The sequence below is a fragment of the Panicum virgatum genome, chromosome 2K (genome assembly GCF_016808335.1).
Source record: "Panicum virgatum strain AP13 chromosome 2K, P.virgatum_v5, whole genome shotgun sequence".
NCBI classification, from domain to species: Eukaryota; Viridiplantae; Streptophyta; class Magnoliopsida; order Poales; family Poaceae; genus Panicum; species Panicum virgatum.
In genome coordinates this window covers 46,685,446-46,702,545 of record NC_053137.1, presented here as the reverse complement: position 1 = coordinate 46,702,545, position 17,100 = coordinate 46,685,446, and the positions used below count along the sequence as shown (strand labels likewise).

At 52.8% G+C, this 17,100-nt stretch overlaps 2 protein-coding genes across 2 annotated transcripts; both read right to left on the bottom strand.

The window, feature by feature from the left end:
* Positions 1 to 852: 852 nt before the first annotated feature.
* On the bottom strand, positions 853 to 3,748 carry LOC120679946 (subtilisin-like protease SBT1.8). Its single transcript, XM_039961609.1, has 2 exons — positions 1,994 to 3,748; positions 853 to 1,740 (listed from the first exon to the last, which is right to left on the bottom strand). Exons 1-2 carry the CDS (start codon positions 3,630 to 3,632, stop codon positions 1,061 to 1,063), a joined length of 2,319 nt encoding a protein of 772 aa, XP_039817543.1. The 5' UTR covers positions 3,633 to 3,748; the 3' UTR covers positions 853 to 1,060.
* A 5,559-nt stretch (positions 3,749 to 9,307) lies between these two features.
* LOC120679936 (copper transporter 5.1-like) lies at positions 9,308 to 10,176 on the bottom strand. The gene has a single exon (XM_039961597.1). The coding sequence runs from the start codon at positions 10,011 to 10,013 to the stop codon at positions 9,540 to 9,542; it is 474 nt and encodes a 157-aa protein (XP_039817531.1). The 5' UTR covers positions 10,014 to 10,176; the 3' UTR covers positions 9,308 to 9,539.
* Positions 10,177 to 17,100: the final 6,924 nt, after the last annotated feature.

Genomic DNA, 17,100 nt, shown 5'->3' with positions numbered 1-17,100 from the left:
GTGAGTTGCGCAGGTGTCCTCCATTTGGCATCTCGGCGCTCTTCTCGCTAGTGGTGCCATCAAATATAATGCCGGGGGTGTTTCCACTTTGCCGCCATTCCCCTGCAAGGATTCCTCCCCTTGCACGGCGTTGGATGGTGGTAAGTGGGAGCCCGGATGTGATTTCAAAGGTGGCTCCATTGGCATTGAAGGGGAGATCGTCGTTTTCAGTGAGCCTTGGTTTGCGCCCCTCCCGCCGCCTTTAGTCCCCTCTCCGTTGGCCTGACTCTCAGATGGAGGATGACAGCGGAGCGGCATAGCTACGAGGGGTGGTGTGGAGGTGCAATAGTTGCGGTATATCCGGCGCGTATGCTGTTCGATGGTGGCTCCAAATCGACACGCGATGACTGTCCTTCTAGCTGGTATCCTAGCTTTGTCTCTTGATTTGTAAAAGTTGTCCCCCTGTCTAGGTGTTGTGTTGTGTTGGGCTGTTGTAAAATTGCTGAATCTCAAATGTTGTAGCATTTTGACTTGCCTAAAAGCCCATCAATGAAATTCAGGTGGGACCCCCCCGGTTGACCGTAAAAAAAACAAAAGACTTTTTTGGAACAGAAGACACAAAAGACTTGTGAAGCCCAGTGGAGGAGATTGCAGGAGCGCTACTTTAGTGGGCCTTTTCAGTCATCCATGCAGCCTGTCTATCGGGCCACCGTTCTCTCTGTGTGTGTGTGCGTGTGTGCGTGAGTGCGCAGTGCACGTGCAGGCGGGGGAGCAATGCCAACTGGCAACTGCAACGTTGTGAGGTTGACACTGTCAGGCGTTCTTAAGAAGAATCACAGTACTAAAGCTAACAGGAGGTTGTAAAACAGGCACTTGAGAATTAACATCTTCCTTATTTTCCGATTAACAGATATACCAATAGCTTGCTGGGCTGCAGCTGATAACAAATTAATAATAATGTAGCCTCCACATATAGGCGCCGAGCTTCGCCGGAAGACACAACTCTTCCAGCCACCGGCAATCCTCCCGCCATCACCGACGCCGGCCCACCCAATGCAAATATATATAACGACCAGCGCTGCTACATGTCCCAGGTATACGATATGGGGCTCCGGACCTCGTGCTCGTCGCTGCTCCACGTCAGCCACCCAAACGCGGCGGGGTCCATGGGCCCCCTGGCGTTCGCCGACCTGAACGTGACGGTGTACCTGAGCTTGTCCCCGGCCCGCCGGAACTGGAGCCTCGCCGGCTTGACGCTCACGCTGATATCGCTGGGGCCGGCGACCTTGACGGCGTACGTGGCCCCGGCCTCGCCGACGTTGGTCAGCTCGCGCCGGTACCTCACCGTGCTGCGCGACGACCTCCGCCCGAACACGACGGAGAAGGACGGGTAGTTGAGGTCCCCGGGGCTGGACAGCTTCCACGCGCACGTCGCGTTGGGCCCCGCCCCCGCCGCCGCGATCGCCTGGACCTGCCGCGGTGGGACGCCGACGGCGCAGAGGAAGGCGACGTAGTCGTCGGCGGAGGCGTCGTAGACGAGGCCCGGGGAGAGCGCCCTGACGGGGTCCACGTGGCCGGCGCCAAAGGCCCACGGCGTGGCCGTGGCGTTGGTCGCCGCGTCGAGGAGGGGCGAGTCGGTGTTGTCCGCGGTGTAGGCGGTGGTCATGAGCGCCGACTTGACGGCGCTGGGGCTCCAGTCCGGGTGCGCCGCCTTCACGAACGCCGCCAGGCCGCTGATGTGCGGGCACGACATGGATGTCCCTGCGTCGCCGAACGCGTGTCAGAGCGCGCCCGTGCGGCTAAAAGCCTGTCGCGTGTCCAGCATATCATAGTTTTGACGCACGCGAGCTGCACGCGAAAGCTAACGGCATCATGGTGAAAAAGGCAAGATGCTACCGAAAGAATGATCGCCACGATAATAACGTTCACAGACTGATGCTAGTTAAAGAAGAAGAATCAAATTCATTTTTTTGAGCGCAAGAATGCGTAAAGAGGAAGCGATGCGTGCGCTCACCTGACAGGATGTTAAACGCCGACCGCCGCTCGTCGGCGACCAGCCCGGTCGGGCCGACGGAGCCTGTCCACCCGGCCAGGATGTTCACACCGGGGCCGATCACGTCCGGCTTGAGCAGCTGCGGCACAACCCTGTTGGGCCCGCGGGAGCTGAACGCGGCCACCACCGGCGCCGGGCGCACGTCGAGCGCGGTGCCGGCGAAGGACAGCGACACCTCCGCGTTGGCGTCCGACTCCACGTACCTCCTTATGGCGTTGCCGCTCGTGGCGCCGACAGCCACCGCCGGGAGCAGGTGGCTGTCCGCCACGACCTCCTCGCCGCTCTGGGCAGTGTTGGCGAGCACCATCCCCACGCCGCCGGCCTGCTTCACCACCTGCCCCTTCTCCACCCTCGAGTTGGCGCCCCGGTCGCACAGCACCACCTTGCCCCTCACCTCCGCGGCGTTCAGCGTGCCCTCCATGCAGAGCTTGCTCGCGTTGCTGCCGGCGCGAATGCCCTTGTTGTACACTAGAGGGAACTTGCCGTCGCCGAGCCCGTCGCCGGCGTAGAGCGACATGCCGGCGTGTGTCTCGCCGTTGCCGAGCTCGGCGTACGCCGGGAAGTTCCGGTCCAGCGTCCCGGCGCCGACCGTGATTATCCACGGGGCGGTGTTCACCAGGGACGACGGCGACGGCCCGCTGTTCCCGGCGGAGCACGAGACGATGATGCCGCGGCGGGTGGCCGCGAGCGCGCCGACCGCGATGGGGTCGCGCGAGAGCGGCATCGAGCCGCCGCCCAGAGACAGCGAGAGCACGTCGACGCCGTCGTCGATGGCCTTCTCCATGCCGGCCAGAATGTCGGAGCTGAAGCACCCCTGCCTCCAGCACACCTTGTACGCCGCGACGCGCGCCCCGGGAGCCATGCCCCGCGCCGTGCCCGACGCGTACCCGAGGAGGCTCGCGTCCGCCACGACGGCCCCGGCCGCCGTGGTCGCGGTGTGCGTGCCGTGCCCGTCGTGGTCTCTCGGCGACATGAGGTCGGAGCTGACGCGGGAACCGTTCCCGCCGCCCGACGAGTAGCCGCGGAAGAAGGCGCGGGCGCCGATGAGCTTCCGGTTGCACATCGACGGCGGGAAGTCGGTGGCATTGGTCTCGCAGCTCCCGCGCCACCGTGCCGGAACGGGGCCCAGACCGGCATCCCCGAAGCTGGGGCTCTCGGGCCAGACGCCCGTGTCGAGCACCCCGATGATGACGTCCGGGCTCCCGCCGTCCGCGTCGGGCGCGTCGTAGGGCGGGAGGTGGAGGAAGGAAGGCGAGCGCGTGGTGTGGAGCAGGAGGAGCGCGTCCTCGTGCACCGACGCGACGGCGGGGTGGGCCCGGAGCGCCGCGACGTGGGACGGGAGGAGGCGGGCGGCGAACGCGGACGGCGCCGCCGTGGTGTACGAGTAGAGGAGGTGGCGCGACGGGTCCAGGGAGAGCGCGTCGAGGTGGGCGTGGTGCCAGTGGAGGTGCGTGGCGTAGGGGGACGGCTTGAGCGCGGGGTTCAGGTACACAATGTAGGTCGCCGCGCCGGCGCCGGCGCCGCTGCAGGCAAGGGCAAATGTGGAGGCAACGAGGACGAGCTGGAGGAGACCAAGGAGCGGTTTCTTCATGGGGAGCATCGTGAGCTTCGAGTGTGGGGGAAGTGAAGTGAGCCGTGAGCGCCGGTCCGTGAGAGGCGTTCGGTTCAAATAAAGACCCAGATGGCATCAGCCTAAACACTGTAGACAAATGTAGTACTAGTACGCACTAATTATTCCTTTTGAACTTTCTCTTTGTAAAATGGAGATGACAGCTCAGAGCCAAAATCTGTTGCGCCACTAGTGCAAGCAAAGCATATATCCGATCTGTCTGACCCGGATCATGTTCTTCGCAAAAAAAAAAAGCAAATGCCTTCGTTTCAACGAAAAAAAAATAATTCGAAATGTTCGCATGTACGTGTCGCGCTCCTCGCCCACAAACGTGGAGGAACCCTTGGCGTCAACGTCGACTTTCCCCCGGTGCTATACCCAGCACGATCGAGCGCGCCGGCCGCCGGACAACGAGGCAGAAAAGCGCACCACGCGCCGGGGGCCGACCATCATGCATGTCCGGCCGCCGGCGCCTCTCCGCCCTCCACGCCATGATTCATTCAGACGCCCTCCTTTACAAGCGGCGCGCCCCGCGGCCGCGCACGTACGTACGTGCGCGCGCGGCGTGGCCATGGCTGCCGCCTCGCCGCGCCGCGCGCCGCCGGTCGGCCGGCTGTCCACCGTGGTGCGGGGCGATCGATCGAGGCTGCGAGGTGGAGGGATCAGGTTCGCCGCGCGGCTGGGGTGGTGCCGTGGTGGGGGGACGCGCCGGGCACCACCGCTCCACCGAGCTGGAGCGCCGGTGCGCGGCTGGGGGCGGCGCGGGTGAGCCGAGGCGTGCGCACGCACGCGCGCGGGCGCCTGGCGCGAGCCAGCCCGCGTGCGATCGCGCAGGCTCGTGTCCGTCCGGCATGGCATGGCATGGCGTCGTCGCCTTTTGGGGCCTTCTGATATTGCGTCGCCCATGCCTCCACTTTCTTGGGCGGGGCACCGCGTGCCGCCACGATCCCTTGCCTCGCGATGGCGGATAGCTGGATTCGGTCGCGAAAGCTGGCGAGATCTCACCCGCTCCGGTGGTCATGGCCTCGTAGGATATTTAGGCATGTCATCTCATTTCCCACCATCATAATCAACTATTCAGTTCATGGGGGCCGTTTCTAGAACAGCTTATGACTGGTAGAACAGATGATTTACGGGAACAGCAACACGGTAGCCTTTCAGTGTTGAGTTTTTTGACTAGCAGAGCCAGAACGGGTAAAGGCGGGGTTCGATGAGCAGCTCTGCGTCTTTTTGGGGGTGCAGCTTCTGCGGACCTCGTTTTACTGTAAGCGGCCCAGGCCATTCAGCGCACTACCTCCTCTAGTATCCGCACCATGGTGACAAAGGGGGGCAAAAGAAAAGCGTCTAGCATAAAGTAAGCACGTTTCTGTGTTCCCCATTTCGATTTTTATCAAAGAATTGCCTGTATTCTGTCTGTGTAATTGGTCAGCTCTCTGCAGTCGCAGCATGTAGTATCCTGACGAACCTATGATATGATGATCCGAGTGGATTTTCAGCTCTATGATCAGAGAGACATGAATCCTCCGGGGTTCATATCAACGCTGAAACTCAATGCAAGTGCTCCAACTGAACCTGAAATGCCAGTGATCCAATAGCCCTGCGCTGCGACTGCGAACTTCAGAGGCAAGACACGTTTGCGATAGTGATGATCTGATCACCTTTGGCTCCATTATGCAGGCGGCATGCCGATGCCATAGTGCGTTCTCAACTGTGTGACCATGCATCCATAATGCATCGACTGATTGGAATGGTGGGCGGAGTGAGCTGGTCGCCGGCTCGCCGCTCGTAATGGCTTCGGTTGCTTCTTCACCACCTAGTGCTGGCTCCCATTAGCTCTGTGTGCTGCGGCGTGCTGTCATGTCCAGTGATCCTATCGATCCTTTTATCATCGGTGCCACAACAGCTGATATCAGCCAGTGTCAGCCCGGCTGACCCCCAAGACGATCGATAATGTTGGATTGGTTCAGAGAAGAGAACCCAGTCTCTGAATGTGCAGAAGCAGAGTCTTGATGTTATCTTTAAAGAACGCGTTTGAATAAGCTTCATACGAAATGTTCGGTTCAGTTAAAAAAAAAACCATGTCAACATGCCTGCTGTACCAATTGCTAATTCCTAAGCCATATGTTAGGAGTAATTGTTACGTTTGGCGTGGTTTCTTTAGTGCCAAGTTGGCGCTCGATTAGTTGAATCTCTGCAACTGCATGCACCGGTGGTACCGGTCAGCGCGACGCTGATGCTCGAACCGCAGCGGCCTCGACCAATGGGTTGGTTGGTGAATGGTGAACCTGCCCGCTTTATTGGCCCAGCAGCGAGCTGCGCCCATATGGATGGCATATCGTGTCCGCCGCGTCAGGGCGCGGCAGCTAGTGTTCGTTCCGTCTGGCCGCGCTCCGCCAAAGCCACAGACAGAGCAGCATGCTGTTCCGGGTGTCTGGCCGCGGCCGGCGGAGAATGGCGGTGGCGCGGCTCGGCGACGAGGGCCGCGACGCCCCGCGCCCGCGGCGCCGCGGCAGGCTGCTCGTCCTCCCGCTGCTCCGGCTCAGGGCGCTGCTCCGGAGGTCCCGGCGCGCCCTCGCGCGGCTCAGGGACTGCTACGCGGACATGGTGAAGGGGCTCATCGCCGACGCGGCGGCGGCGGAGGCGCCCGTGAAGGTGAAGTCAAGGAGGATGGCCGAGGCCGGGACCGGAGGGACGGTGGCGCCCGCGCCCGCGCCGGCGGTCGTGCCGGCGGCGGTGGCCGCCGGCGTGCTGCGGTGCAACGCGCACCGCTACATCCGTTGATTGACTCGCGCGCCTCGACGCGGAGCTGCCCTGTCGCGATTGTACAATTCTCCCTCCGGGCTCCGGCCCTCCCTTCTCTTTCTTTTGTGCTTTGAATGGCCATGAAACATTTACGGAAAGCGAGCGTCCGGTCCATGCACGTACCCAGGAAATGGATGTGCAGGGCGCGCACTCCTGATCTGGTCTGTACTCTGTAGAAATGTTTTCGTCCTCTTCTCTCTCCAGTTTTTAGCATGGTGATGTAATATAGCTCCTGCTCCATTCCTGTCGTGGTGGCTTCTTCCATCTAAGACTGACGTTCGCAAATAAGATAGGTCTATAGCCAGAAAGGTTATTTTCACAAAAGTTTTTGCAAGATTATGGGTCTGTTTAGATCCACCAGCTAATTTTAGCTAGAGTGGATCCAAGCGGGATCAGCTAATGTGCACCTGAATCTATTCTAATAAGCTAAATAGCAACTACTCCCTCTGTTTTAAAATCCATTCCAATTTTTTTGGAGAGTCAAGGTTTTTTTAAAGTTTGACCAAATTTTTAGATAGAATCATAAAAATTTATGGCACCAAACAGATATATTATGAAAATATATTTAATGGAGAATATAATGGTATTTATTTGATATCATAAATGTTATTACTTTATTGTATAAATTTGATCAAATTTGAAAAACTTTGACTCTCCAAAAATGTTGGAATGCCTTATATTTCAGGACGGAAGGAGTACCCAATTAGCTGATTCAACCTAGCTAATTCCAGCTAATCTGCTAATGAACTAGCTGGGAGGATGGATCCAAACAAGATCTATAGGAATCCTCGTAGGAGCAATCAAGCAGACCCCAAAATGGGTGAACCATGCATGGCAGTGATGACACCAGAAAGTGACGGAAAAAATTAGTAGCGCTCCGCTGACCCCTCGGAACTTGTTGGGCCGTCCGCTGAGATTGTGCGTCCCTTCCAAACTCTCAAGTGATTTCATCGCTTGGACCATGCTAACGCCAGACCGGAAAGCGCAGCCCAGTATTTGTACAACAGGCTTTATCAAAGTGCATTTTTTTTAATCAAAGTGTATAAGTAATGGGCGTCTCAAGTCTCAACAACGCCGAGCACGAGCAGACCTGGTGTGAAAGGGCCCGTAGTCAAGTGCTTATAAGAATTTCGGTAGTATCTGAGGTTCTGAGTTCGATTTCCCATGAGAGCAAATATTCTGAAATTTAACGGTGTTGTGCATTCAGTGGTATGCGACGTTCCCGTCGACAGCGAGATATCTGTGGTGATTTTGTCAATCTCGAGGATTTGCCGATTCAGTCTTCGAAGATGTTCATTGGAGTAGAGTTTGCGTACGTGTGTTCATAGGGTTGTGAGTGTGCGTGCGTCCTGTGGTGACTTTGTCAATCTCGAAGATTTGCCAGCTCAGTTTTCGAAGATGCTCGTAAAAATAGGATTTGCGTACGTGTGTTCATAGAGGTGTGAGTGTCTGACCTGGTCACATAGGCCGGTTTATCTTTGGAATTTCCATTTCTTTTCTTGTGTTCCTTGTGTCCATTTGAGGTTGCAACGAAGTTCATGAGCAGACAAATTTTCAGAAAAGGGGGCTGTAGTTTGTACGCATGAATCAAGACCGTCTGTCCAGCGCAGCAGAAAGTGTTGATAAAATTGGAACTGGAAACGCAATGGCATGTCGTTTCTTGGTTTCCCACGTTCCCATCCTGCTTACCAGCGTGAAGTTCATCTGGACTCTGGACTTTTTTTATTAAAAAAAAGCATCTAGACTCTGGACTACGGAGCACGCACAGGCTGGATGGAACTCGGGCTGAGCAATTCACGGACACTGGGAGAAAATCGTGTCAGCACTCAGCAGTGAGCTTTAACAAAACGGACCTTTTTTTTAGATGGTGTAACAAAACAGACCTACCAGCCAAAACAAATCCCTGTTAAATTTAAAAAAACACTGACATGGCCTCTGTTTACCTCATTTTGTAAAGAAATCTTTAAGCAGAAGCAGAAATTCTCCCTCAACCAGAAAATATCTTTGAGCAAGCCAATGAAGAGAGAATCTAACTGAGGGCAAGTGGTAGTGTGTTCTAGTATCCAACAAGAAGAATCCAGACAGCATACTCATAGAGCAGTAGTAGCAAGGAAGCCATCTCCCCTGCCGATTCTTGGCAATCTACTTGGCATCTCGTGACATCGAAAGTCGAAACCACTTGGCATGCCATAGGCGAGGACATGCACCAATTAATAGGCCAATAGGCTGGCCGTGTGGTGGTTGTTGCCAAATGCCAACTGAATGCCAACTGCCAGTCCAAGGATCAATAGCACATTTCACGATTCAGACAAGCTAAAACAGCGTCAGCACGATGCGTAGTAGATAGCAAAGGCACGAACGAGCATGCTCCAATAACCTAATTTTGTTTTTACTTCACTAGGATTTCTGAACAAATCTGCTGCATATTCATTCGTTCTTTGAGACCTTCAGCTAGCAAAAACCAAGCATGGCAAATGAGCACAAGCCGAGCCTCACAGTACAGTACTAGCATTTACCCTTTTACACCAACCAGAGCAACGGTTGCCCCCATCCCTCCCTGTTTTGGTACTCAAATCGTAGGGACAGGCAGCTACAATTCAGCAATAAAGGACAAACATTCTCTTCCCCATGATCGGATCGACGCTCCTCCCCTGCCGAATAGCCAAACTTTCAAACTCATCCAACAGGGGTGTCTATGTCTATGCCTCGTCAGTTGGTGGAAGGAGCCACTCTGTTTCTTGGATTCGTCGCAACGCAAACAAAAATAATCTGTCCGTTCTAGATGTTATCATTTACTACTTAGTAATTTGATCTCGGAGTTAACTGCCAAAGGCCACCGCCCCCCCCCCCCCAACCCAAAGAAATCGTCATTCACAAGCATCAATTATCAATTTGTTACAAGAAAAGGGCGATTTTCCTGATTCTTTACTCTACAATTCCTCCCAAACAGAGCACACATGAACACTGCAAATCCTCCAATCACACAACTGAATTTGTACATGGCTTTAATATGATATACGAAGTACTTGTGGCATACAACAGCGCCAGGAGGGCAAACCTGGGGGAGCAAGCCGGCGACCCCATCCCATACAGCCCTCACGCGCAGGCGCAGGGTTCGTCGACGACGACGACGAGATCCTCCCCGTCGCTGCTGCGGAAGGCGAGGTACCCGAGCGCGAGCCCCACGACGACGGCGATGAACACGCCGCCGTTGAAGGACATGACGGCGAGCATGAGGAGGTAGCCCAGGCCGGAGTTGACCCCGAACATGGCGGCGACGGCGACCCGCGCCGGCCAGCGCCCGGCAGCGGCGAGGGCGGGCGCGAGGAGCGGCGCCCGCGACGGGTCGGAGCTGGCGGGCGGCGGGATGGAGGGGGCCTGCTTGCTGGTGGCGGCGCCCCCTCCCGCGACGAGCTTGACGCGGATCCGGAGCGCCTCGAGGTACTGGTAGAAGGCGGCGGCGAGGAGCAGGGCCGCGAGGGAGAGGAGGTAGCCGGGCCACGTGGAGGTGCGCCAGCCGTCGAAGAGGATCGTGGCGGACGTGCCCCAGTAGAAGGTCATGTGCATCATGGTGGCTGGCCGGGGGGTGGCGGCGGGCGGCGGCGGCGGCGGCTGAGAAGGGATTGGGGGGCGGCGATGGCAGAGCGCGGAGGGGGAGGCGGATTGCCGGCGAGGAAAGGGACCGGCGAGATTTTAAAGGGAGCGGTTTTTATTCCGTGGTGCGGCATGGGGCACGCCGTTTTTTTTTTTTGAACTTATCGGTTTCATATTTGGATATTGCTCACCGCACGCCACCGGAATCGGGTCGCTTTCCCGGCTCGTAGGCGGTAGACGAAGGTTTCCACGCGACTAAACTTTAGTTCCATCACATTAAATAAGAATCTTAGCATTAGATCTTAGCATCAGAAGTATTAAATAAAATTTAATTATAAAATTATTGGTAGAACTTTTGAGTTAATTCGCGATATAATTCTAAGAAAAACAATTAATTCGTAATTAGAAGAGATTTATTTAGTATTACTTCTAAATGTAATATTATTCTTGTTTGGTATTATAGGTTTAAAAATTCAGCTATGTGGAAACGAACACATGCGCGAAAGAGTCTGTAGCCTAGTGGTTATCAGGCTTGGTGGTTATAAGAGTCTCGGTAGCACCTGAGGTCCTGAATTCGACTTCTCATGGGAGCGAATATTTTGGAATTTAACAGCATTGTGCATTAAATAGTAGGCGACGTTGTCTGTGGTGACTTTGTCAATCTAAAAGATTTGCCGGCTCAATCTTCATGCATTTCCTCTACTTTTCTACGAGTATACTAGTTGAGAGAGCCGTTCAGTTGGCTTTTCGAAACGGAGCAGGAGTAGGAATGTAGGATCATGCTCATCTTGGTTCGGAGAGCATGTCTGGCAGAGGTCACGAGGAAGGTTGCCGGTCAATTTCATCCTGCAAAATGCAATTCTAGAGGCCAATTATTGTATTGGCATTTGGAAATTTTCATCCAACGGATTTTTAAAAACCAAGAACGAAACGACCGCAACGGCGAATCGCGGACAAATCACCTGGCCGTGTTTGGTTAGATTTCGTGGAATTACTATAGCACGTTTGACCGCTAATTTAGAGTATCAAATGAAGTCTAATTATAAAACCATCTCCACAACCCTCGTGTAAATCGCGAGACGAATCTAATGAGGTCTTTGACCGCGTGATTAGAGGATGGTTAGTGTAGCATCACTGTAGCAAATCAGCAATTAATTACCGTCATTAGATTCGTCTCGAAAAGTTACACACATCTCTGAAATTTTTTTACAAATAAACTTTATTTAGTACTCCATGCATGCGAGATTCTCTTCTCGTAAAACGTGCGTGGAAAAAAAACCAAACACGGCCAAAAGGGACATCGATCATTGAATCTAGTATCAGGCATGACTGCGGTCTCGCAGTCGCAGACGACATTTAGCCCTGCGCGCCCTATCTATCGGACGGTACTACCCGCGGGCAAGCAGCCGTGCAGTGCAGTGCAGTACAGGTGCACCGACGCGTACTGCAGGAGTGCAGGGTTGTACTTTGTACTCCCGCGCTCGGCCGGCCCAGCGGAAAGGTCGCGGGTCGCGGCTCGGGTTTGGAGCCATTGTGCCCATGCGTGTGCCCATGGGGCTCGTTCCCGGCTGGTACTTGGCTGTCTGTTGTTCTCTCGAAGTCCTCGGCGCCCCGTCTTCCGCCGGTTGCGTGCCGCCGGCGACGACTCGTCGGGGAAGGTAGGTCAGGTGCGGGCCCCAACCTGTCTGTTGCATGCGTTGCCACTTGCGAGCCAAGCCGTCGTCACGAGCAAAGCGGAAGCTGCCGCGCGCACTAAGGGGTTGTTTGGTTCCAGGGATTTTTTGTAAGTCTCTGGAATTTTTTAGTATTTAGAAGTATTAAATAAATGTTAATTATAAAACTAACTGCAGAACTCTGGGGCTAAACTGCGAGACGAATCTAATGAGGTATGTTAATCTATGATTAGCGAATGGTTATTGTAGCATCACTGTAGCATCACTGTAGCAGATTATGAATTAATTAGGCTCATTAGATTCATCTCGCGAAAAAGCACTCAGCTGTCAAAAAACATTTATAAACAGATTTTATTTAATACTATAAAATAGTAAGATTCCTTTTGATGTGATAGGGACTTTTGAAAAAAGTCCTGGAGCCAAACAACACCTAAGGCTACTGACATGACATCAGTTTCAGTGAGAGTGTTATTTATATAGTTATTTAAATTGAAATTTTAAGAACTGTACCAGTAGAGGATTATGATGATGACATCTCTCTTATTTCATGACATGTTTTTTTTCTCTCTTCTCGTACTATTGGTACATATTATCAAATTTTAATGTCCATGATATTTTTATAACCCTTCCATTGAGACGGGTATAAAGACAGCTACAGCGTACGAATCAATGCTCCGTTTTCTTCTCTCTTCTATCATGGCATTCTTTTTGGAGCACACCGTGGCTCCTCTAGTAGGGCAATGTTTAGTTCTCACCCCATAAAAAAACGTCATATCAAATGTTTCGATACATGTATGGAGTATTAAATAAAGTCTATTTATAAAATTTTTTGTATGGATGGGCTGTAAATCGCGAGACGAATCTAATGAGCCAATATAATCCATAATTTACAACAGTAATGCTACAGTACCACTCGCTAATTATTGATTAATCATGGATTAATTAGCATCATTAGATTCGCCTCGCGATTTACAACCCATATGTACAAAAAAAATTTATAAATAGAGTTCATTTAATATTTTAAATTAGCAAGATTTCGTCGAAAAAATTTTACGTTCCATCTAAACACACCCTAGGTAGGATAAAGATCCAGCGGCTCCATGCGTGGCCTGCCACAGCTGACGCGCCATCCCCTAAGGGCGCGTTTGGATCGCTGCCCACCGGAGCCAAGGAACCAGGCTCTGCACACCCAGGCTGAACGCGTGCAAGGTGTGTGTGTTTGGTTGCTTGCGTCCATCCGAACAGGCTGCAGACAAGCGCTGTTTGGTTGCCGGGTCTGGTGTCGACCTCTTCACATTTTTGCCGCACGCAGCACCTCCGCATGCACCTCGTGCATCCAGCGAGCCTGGCCGCCGAGAAACGCTCGATTTCTCCGTATCTGCAGAGCCTGGTTGAAGGACGCTTTTTGCACAACGCGAGCTAGACCCAAACATCAATGCAGGTAACCAAACAATGAGTTGTTGCATTATGGGAGCCTGGTTGAGCCACATGCAGTGAACTAAACACGCGCAAGACTCATGATTTCGCCAGCAGCTGGCGACAAGCAACGCCAGGTTTTTTTTTATGAGACAGGAGGGGCTAAAGCCCCTACAACGCCAGGTCATTTAGCTAGAGGGATGGTACTGGTGAGGCTCATAGCATCCATTAATGCTCTCTGTTATTTTAGAGCCAATGAGAGTGTTCAATTGTATAGTGCTCATCCGCCCATTTAAGCTGGCGTTTCACGAGCCGCCCACCTCCTCTCTCTCCTCGTTTCTCTCTCCGCCAGCTATGATTTTTTCTGACGTGTACAGCTCTGAAGTCCGTCGGGTATTACTATACTGGCCCGTGTTCAGTTAAAAAAATCAAAATTCCAAATTTTTTTTTCCGGCACCTGCATGGAGACTTAAATCTAGACAAAATAAAAAACGCATTGCGACTGCTATCTGTAAATGGCGAGACAAATCTAATGAACCTAGTTAGGCTGTAATCAGGCACTAAATTGCTACAGTAATACTACAGTAAACAACCTCTAATGACGGATTAATTAGGCTCATTAGATTCGTCTCGCGATTTACATACGAGTTCTGTAATTATTTTTATGATTAATCTATATTTAGTAATTCAAATATAAAAAAATATCTTTTTAAAATTTTTAAATCGCGCAACCAAACGAGGCCTTCTCTAAAAGCTGCCGGGAGTCCAAATCATCATCAACCGCCGTAGGTGGTAGGTCGTCACCACTCCATTGTTGCTCCACTGCGGTGCAGTGCAGCAGAGTTTTCTCGGGCCCGTTGGGCTGGAACAGGGTCAGGGCCCAGTGCACCTTGGATCAACGCAAACGCTCGTTGGGCTCTGCCCAACTTTTTTTTTTGAAACAAAGGCAGAGGCAGGAGCTCTACGGCTCAATTAAAACGAAAAAAATTAATATATACAAGAGAGCTAGCCGACGGAATGCCAAACAGCACCCCAGATGCTAACCAATCCACGTGACACTGCTGAGCACAACACGACACACTGCCATGAGTCATCGTTGCCGAGCATAAAAGCAATGCTACCAGCGGCTCCAACTTCCCAAAACAGGCCACCTACGGATCATCCACCAACTACCTCAAAGCAAAAGCCCGCAACCCGTCATCGTTGCCAAGCTCAAGCACCCCGTGAAAAACAGCTCTGACTTCCAAACACAGGCCCACGCCTCGTCCCCAACTATTGCAACCCCCAGTGGAGCCCTATCCTTCCATGGACAGAAGTCTCACCATATGTTATCGTTGCCAAGCCACGTCCCCGATGCAGCAGCTCCGATTTCATGTTGCAAAACCCGCGGCCACGCATCAACCAGGCGCCGAGAAGCTAAGCGCAACCGCCAAAGGAAACTTCAAAGCCACAACAGAAATCCAAATGTGACGACTTCAGTACGAGAGGACGAGAGCGACACCGATGGCGCCACCGTCACAGGATTTTTACCCTAGGATGAAAGAGCTGGAGGGAACTACGATGCCCCAAAAAAACCCTCTAGCCGGTCGTCGGCCAAGAAGCTAGGCCTCCACCCAACCAGCATCGCCGTCACCGTTGTCCCGCCACTCTGTACGAGCTCTTCATAAGGGCTTCAACGCGCCGTCACCCCCTCCGATCAGACAACCCATACAGCTGGGCATGGCTCCGCCGCACGCATAACATCGCCGTACGTCGAGTCTGTCGAAGACCATTAACGCCGGCTCAGGCACCCGCCGCCGTGGGTGCCGACATCGCTGCCAGCAGCCCACAAGGAGCCTGCCGCCGTCTGCCGCCTTGCGGCCACCGACGCTGCCACCGCAACTCGCACCGAGGCCAGGGCCTGCAGCCCGCATGCACCCGGCCAAGCCTCTGCACGCGGCCGCCGCCCTGTCACCGGCCATGGCGTCTCCTCCGCCACGCCTCGTCTCGCAAGCGCCCGGCCGTGCAGTGTTAGCAGCACGGTAGCGGAGACTAGAAAGGAGAATTGGAATTGGGGAGGAATAGCAAGAATTGGGGATTAGGAGCAGACAGGGAACGGCACAAGGACCGTTTGTTCTTGAGGAGGAAGAAGTGTTTGTTCATACATTATCTCTCATGTCCTCCTCTCTCGATCGGAACACTATTATAGACTATTACATGGGCTGGGCCCAAGTACGAGCACGCAGGCACTACCGATACTCTGAATATTGCCTTGGGCTTCCTGGCCTCTTGCTTGTCATCAGCCCATTCTGTGGTAGACTGGTAGCTGATCCCTGACATTCTCCCCTTCTTAAAATTCGGCTTGCCCCCAAGCCGATGCATAATATCAATTCAACAGGGATCCCAGGAAGATTCCAAGTACTTAGTGCTTGTCACATTCGTCATCTGAATCACCACATAGGAAACAGCTACTAGAAGATGCACTTGCAATCAGAACATAGATTCGACAACTAGCAATGGATGCCAGTCTATCACTTGCACTTTGGTCAGAGGAAAGCTGATAGACAACAGAAGGATAGAACCAGGCATCTTGCACCACGAATCACCAAAAGGTCGTTGGAGTAGCTCCCAGAAGACAAGCAAAACATGGTTGTAGCAGGACCAAATAATTTGACAGAAGCAGGTTGGTTTCGCACTTGAACTTTCCTATTAGTCTTGCAGGAATCATAGCATCAGGAATCTGATCAACCATATAGCATTTGAAGTGGAGAAACTCATGAAGTAGCACCACTATGATGCACTGGCCAGTAATACTGCCGGCTCTAGGATCACAGAATTCAGATAGCCCAAGGTACTTCCAGTGGAGATGCAGCTTCATATCCCACTTGTAGCACTGAATTAGAGTCAAAGGAAGAATCAGGGGCTTGTGAATGTTCAGTATGCAATTTGCCATCCATATCATGTGAAAATCCTGTGCACTAATCACTAATATTCCTTGCCAAGTATGCTGTGAGACACAGAATTGGAGGGATGCACGCGGTTCTAAACTCCATCTCAAAGCAAGAGTTCGAAAAGCACCTTCTACATAACAACTAGTGATACGCCACCCATTTGAGAATTCCGAACATGTGGGGATGTTTATAAGCCCACCACTGAATATTACCAATTTGGCTGCACATGTATAGTGCTGCAACAATATCTGCAAATTCTTGGTAACTAGCAGTCCTTCTCCAAACCAACAAGCCATTGTAGCTAGTGGCCAAGGAATTTCCCATTGCATAAGTGCATATGCAGAATTTGACCATTGAAGCACAGGCTCAACTATATGAACTCCAACTACATTACTGAACTCACAACTGAGAGACCTCATCATGCACACGGTCACTGAATTAGTAGTTAACACCGGCAGAGATGCCTGCAAGTACACAGTAGCTTGATGTACCACAGCTGTTTGACAACAAAAGGATGGCCAAGGTGTTGGCCTGAACTGAACACCAGCAGTTTGCATCTCTAGCTCTATAGGTGGAGGCCATGGTGGTTTTTGTTGTACAGTAACCAAATCACTATTAAATGGCTGCCAAAGACTGAAGCACATATGGAAGTTTTCAGAATGACAAATGCTGCAGTGTTGCGTAGGTGGTGGCCAAAGTCCTTTGTCAACCATAATACCAAGCAATGGCTCTAGCAGCACTGAGCTCTGGATAAGCAGTTGCTGAAACACATTCTGGCCATCACGAACCTTGGTTTCCATACATGGCAGAACAACACCAAACAAGTGGGATGGGGCAGAATTGGTGATGTACCTGACCTGGCTGCACTCGAATGAACTACCCTTGTTGGAGTCGAGTGATGAATCAATCGAGGTTGGTGAAGTAGTTAGCATGGTGTCACTGTTGCGGACTTGCATCGAACACCTTGTGGGCAAGTTGTTGTCGTCCTCCTCCTCTGTACTTGGGGCAGCAGGTGCGAGAGTAGAAGTCGATGCTTCACTAATC

Excerpts from the sequence above, each read along its gene's own strand:
- LOC120679946 (XM_039961609.1), bottom strand. The coding sequence starts at position 3,632 with ATGCTCCCCATGAAGAAACCGCTCCTTGGTCTCCTCCAGCTCGTCCTC. Across the intron at positions 1,741-1,993 it reads GGCGTTTAACATCCTGTCAG|GGACATCCATGTCGTGCCCG; the intron begins GTGAGCGCACGC and ends TCGGCGACGCAG.
- LOC120679936 (XM_039961597.1), bottom strand. The coding sequence starts at position 10,013 with ATGATGCACATGACCTTCTACTGGGGCACGTCCGCCACGATCCTCTTC.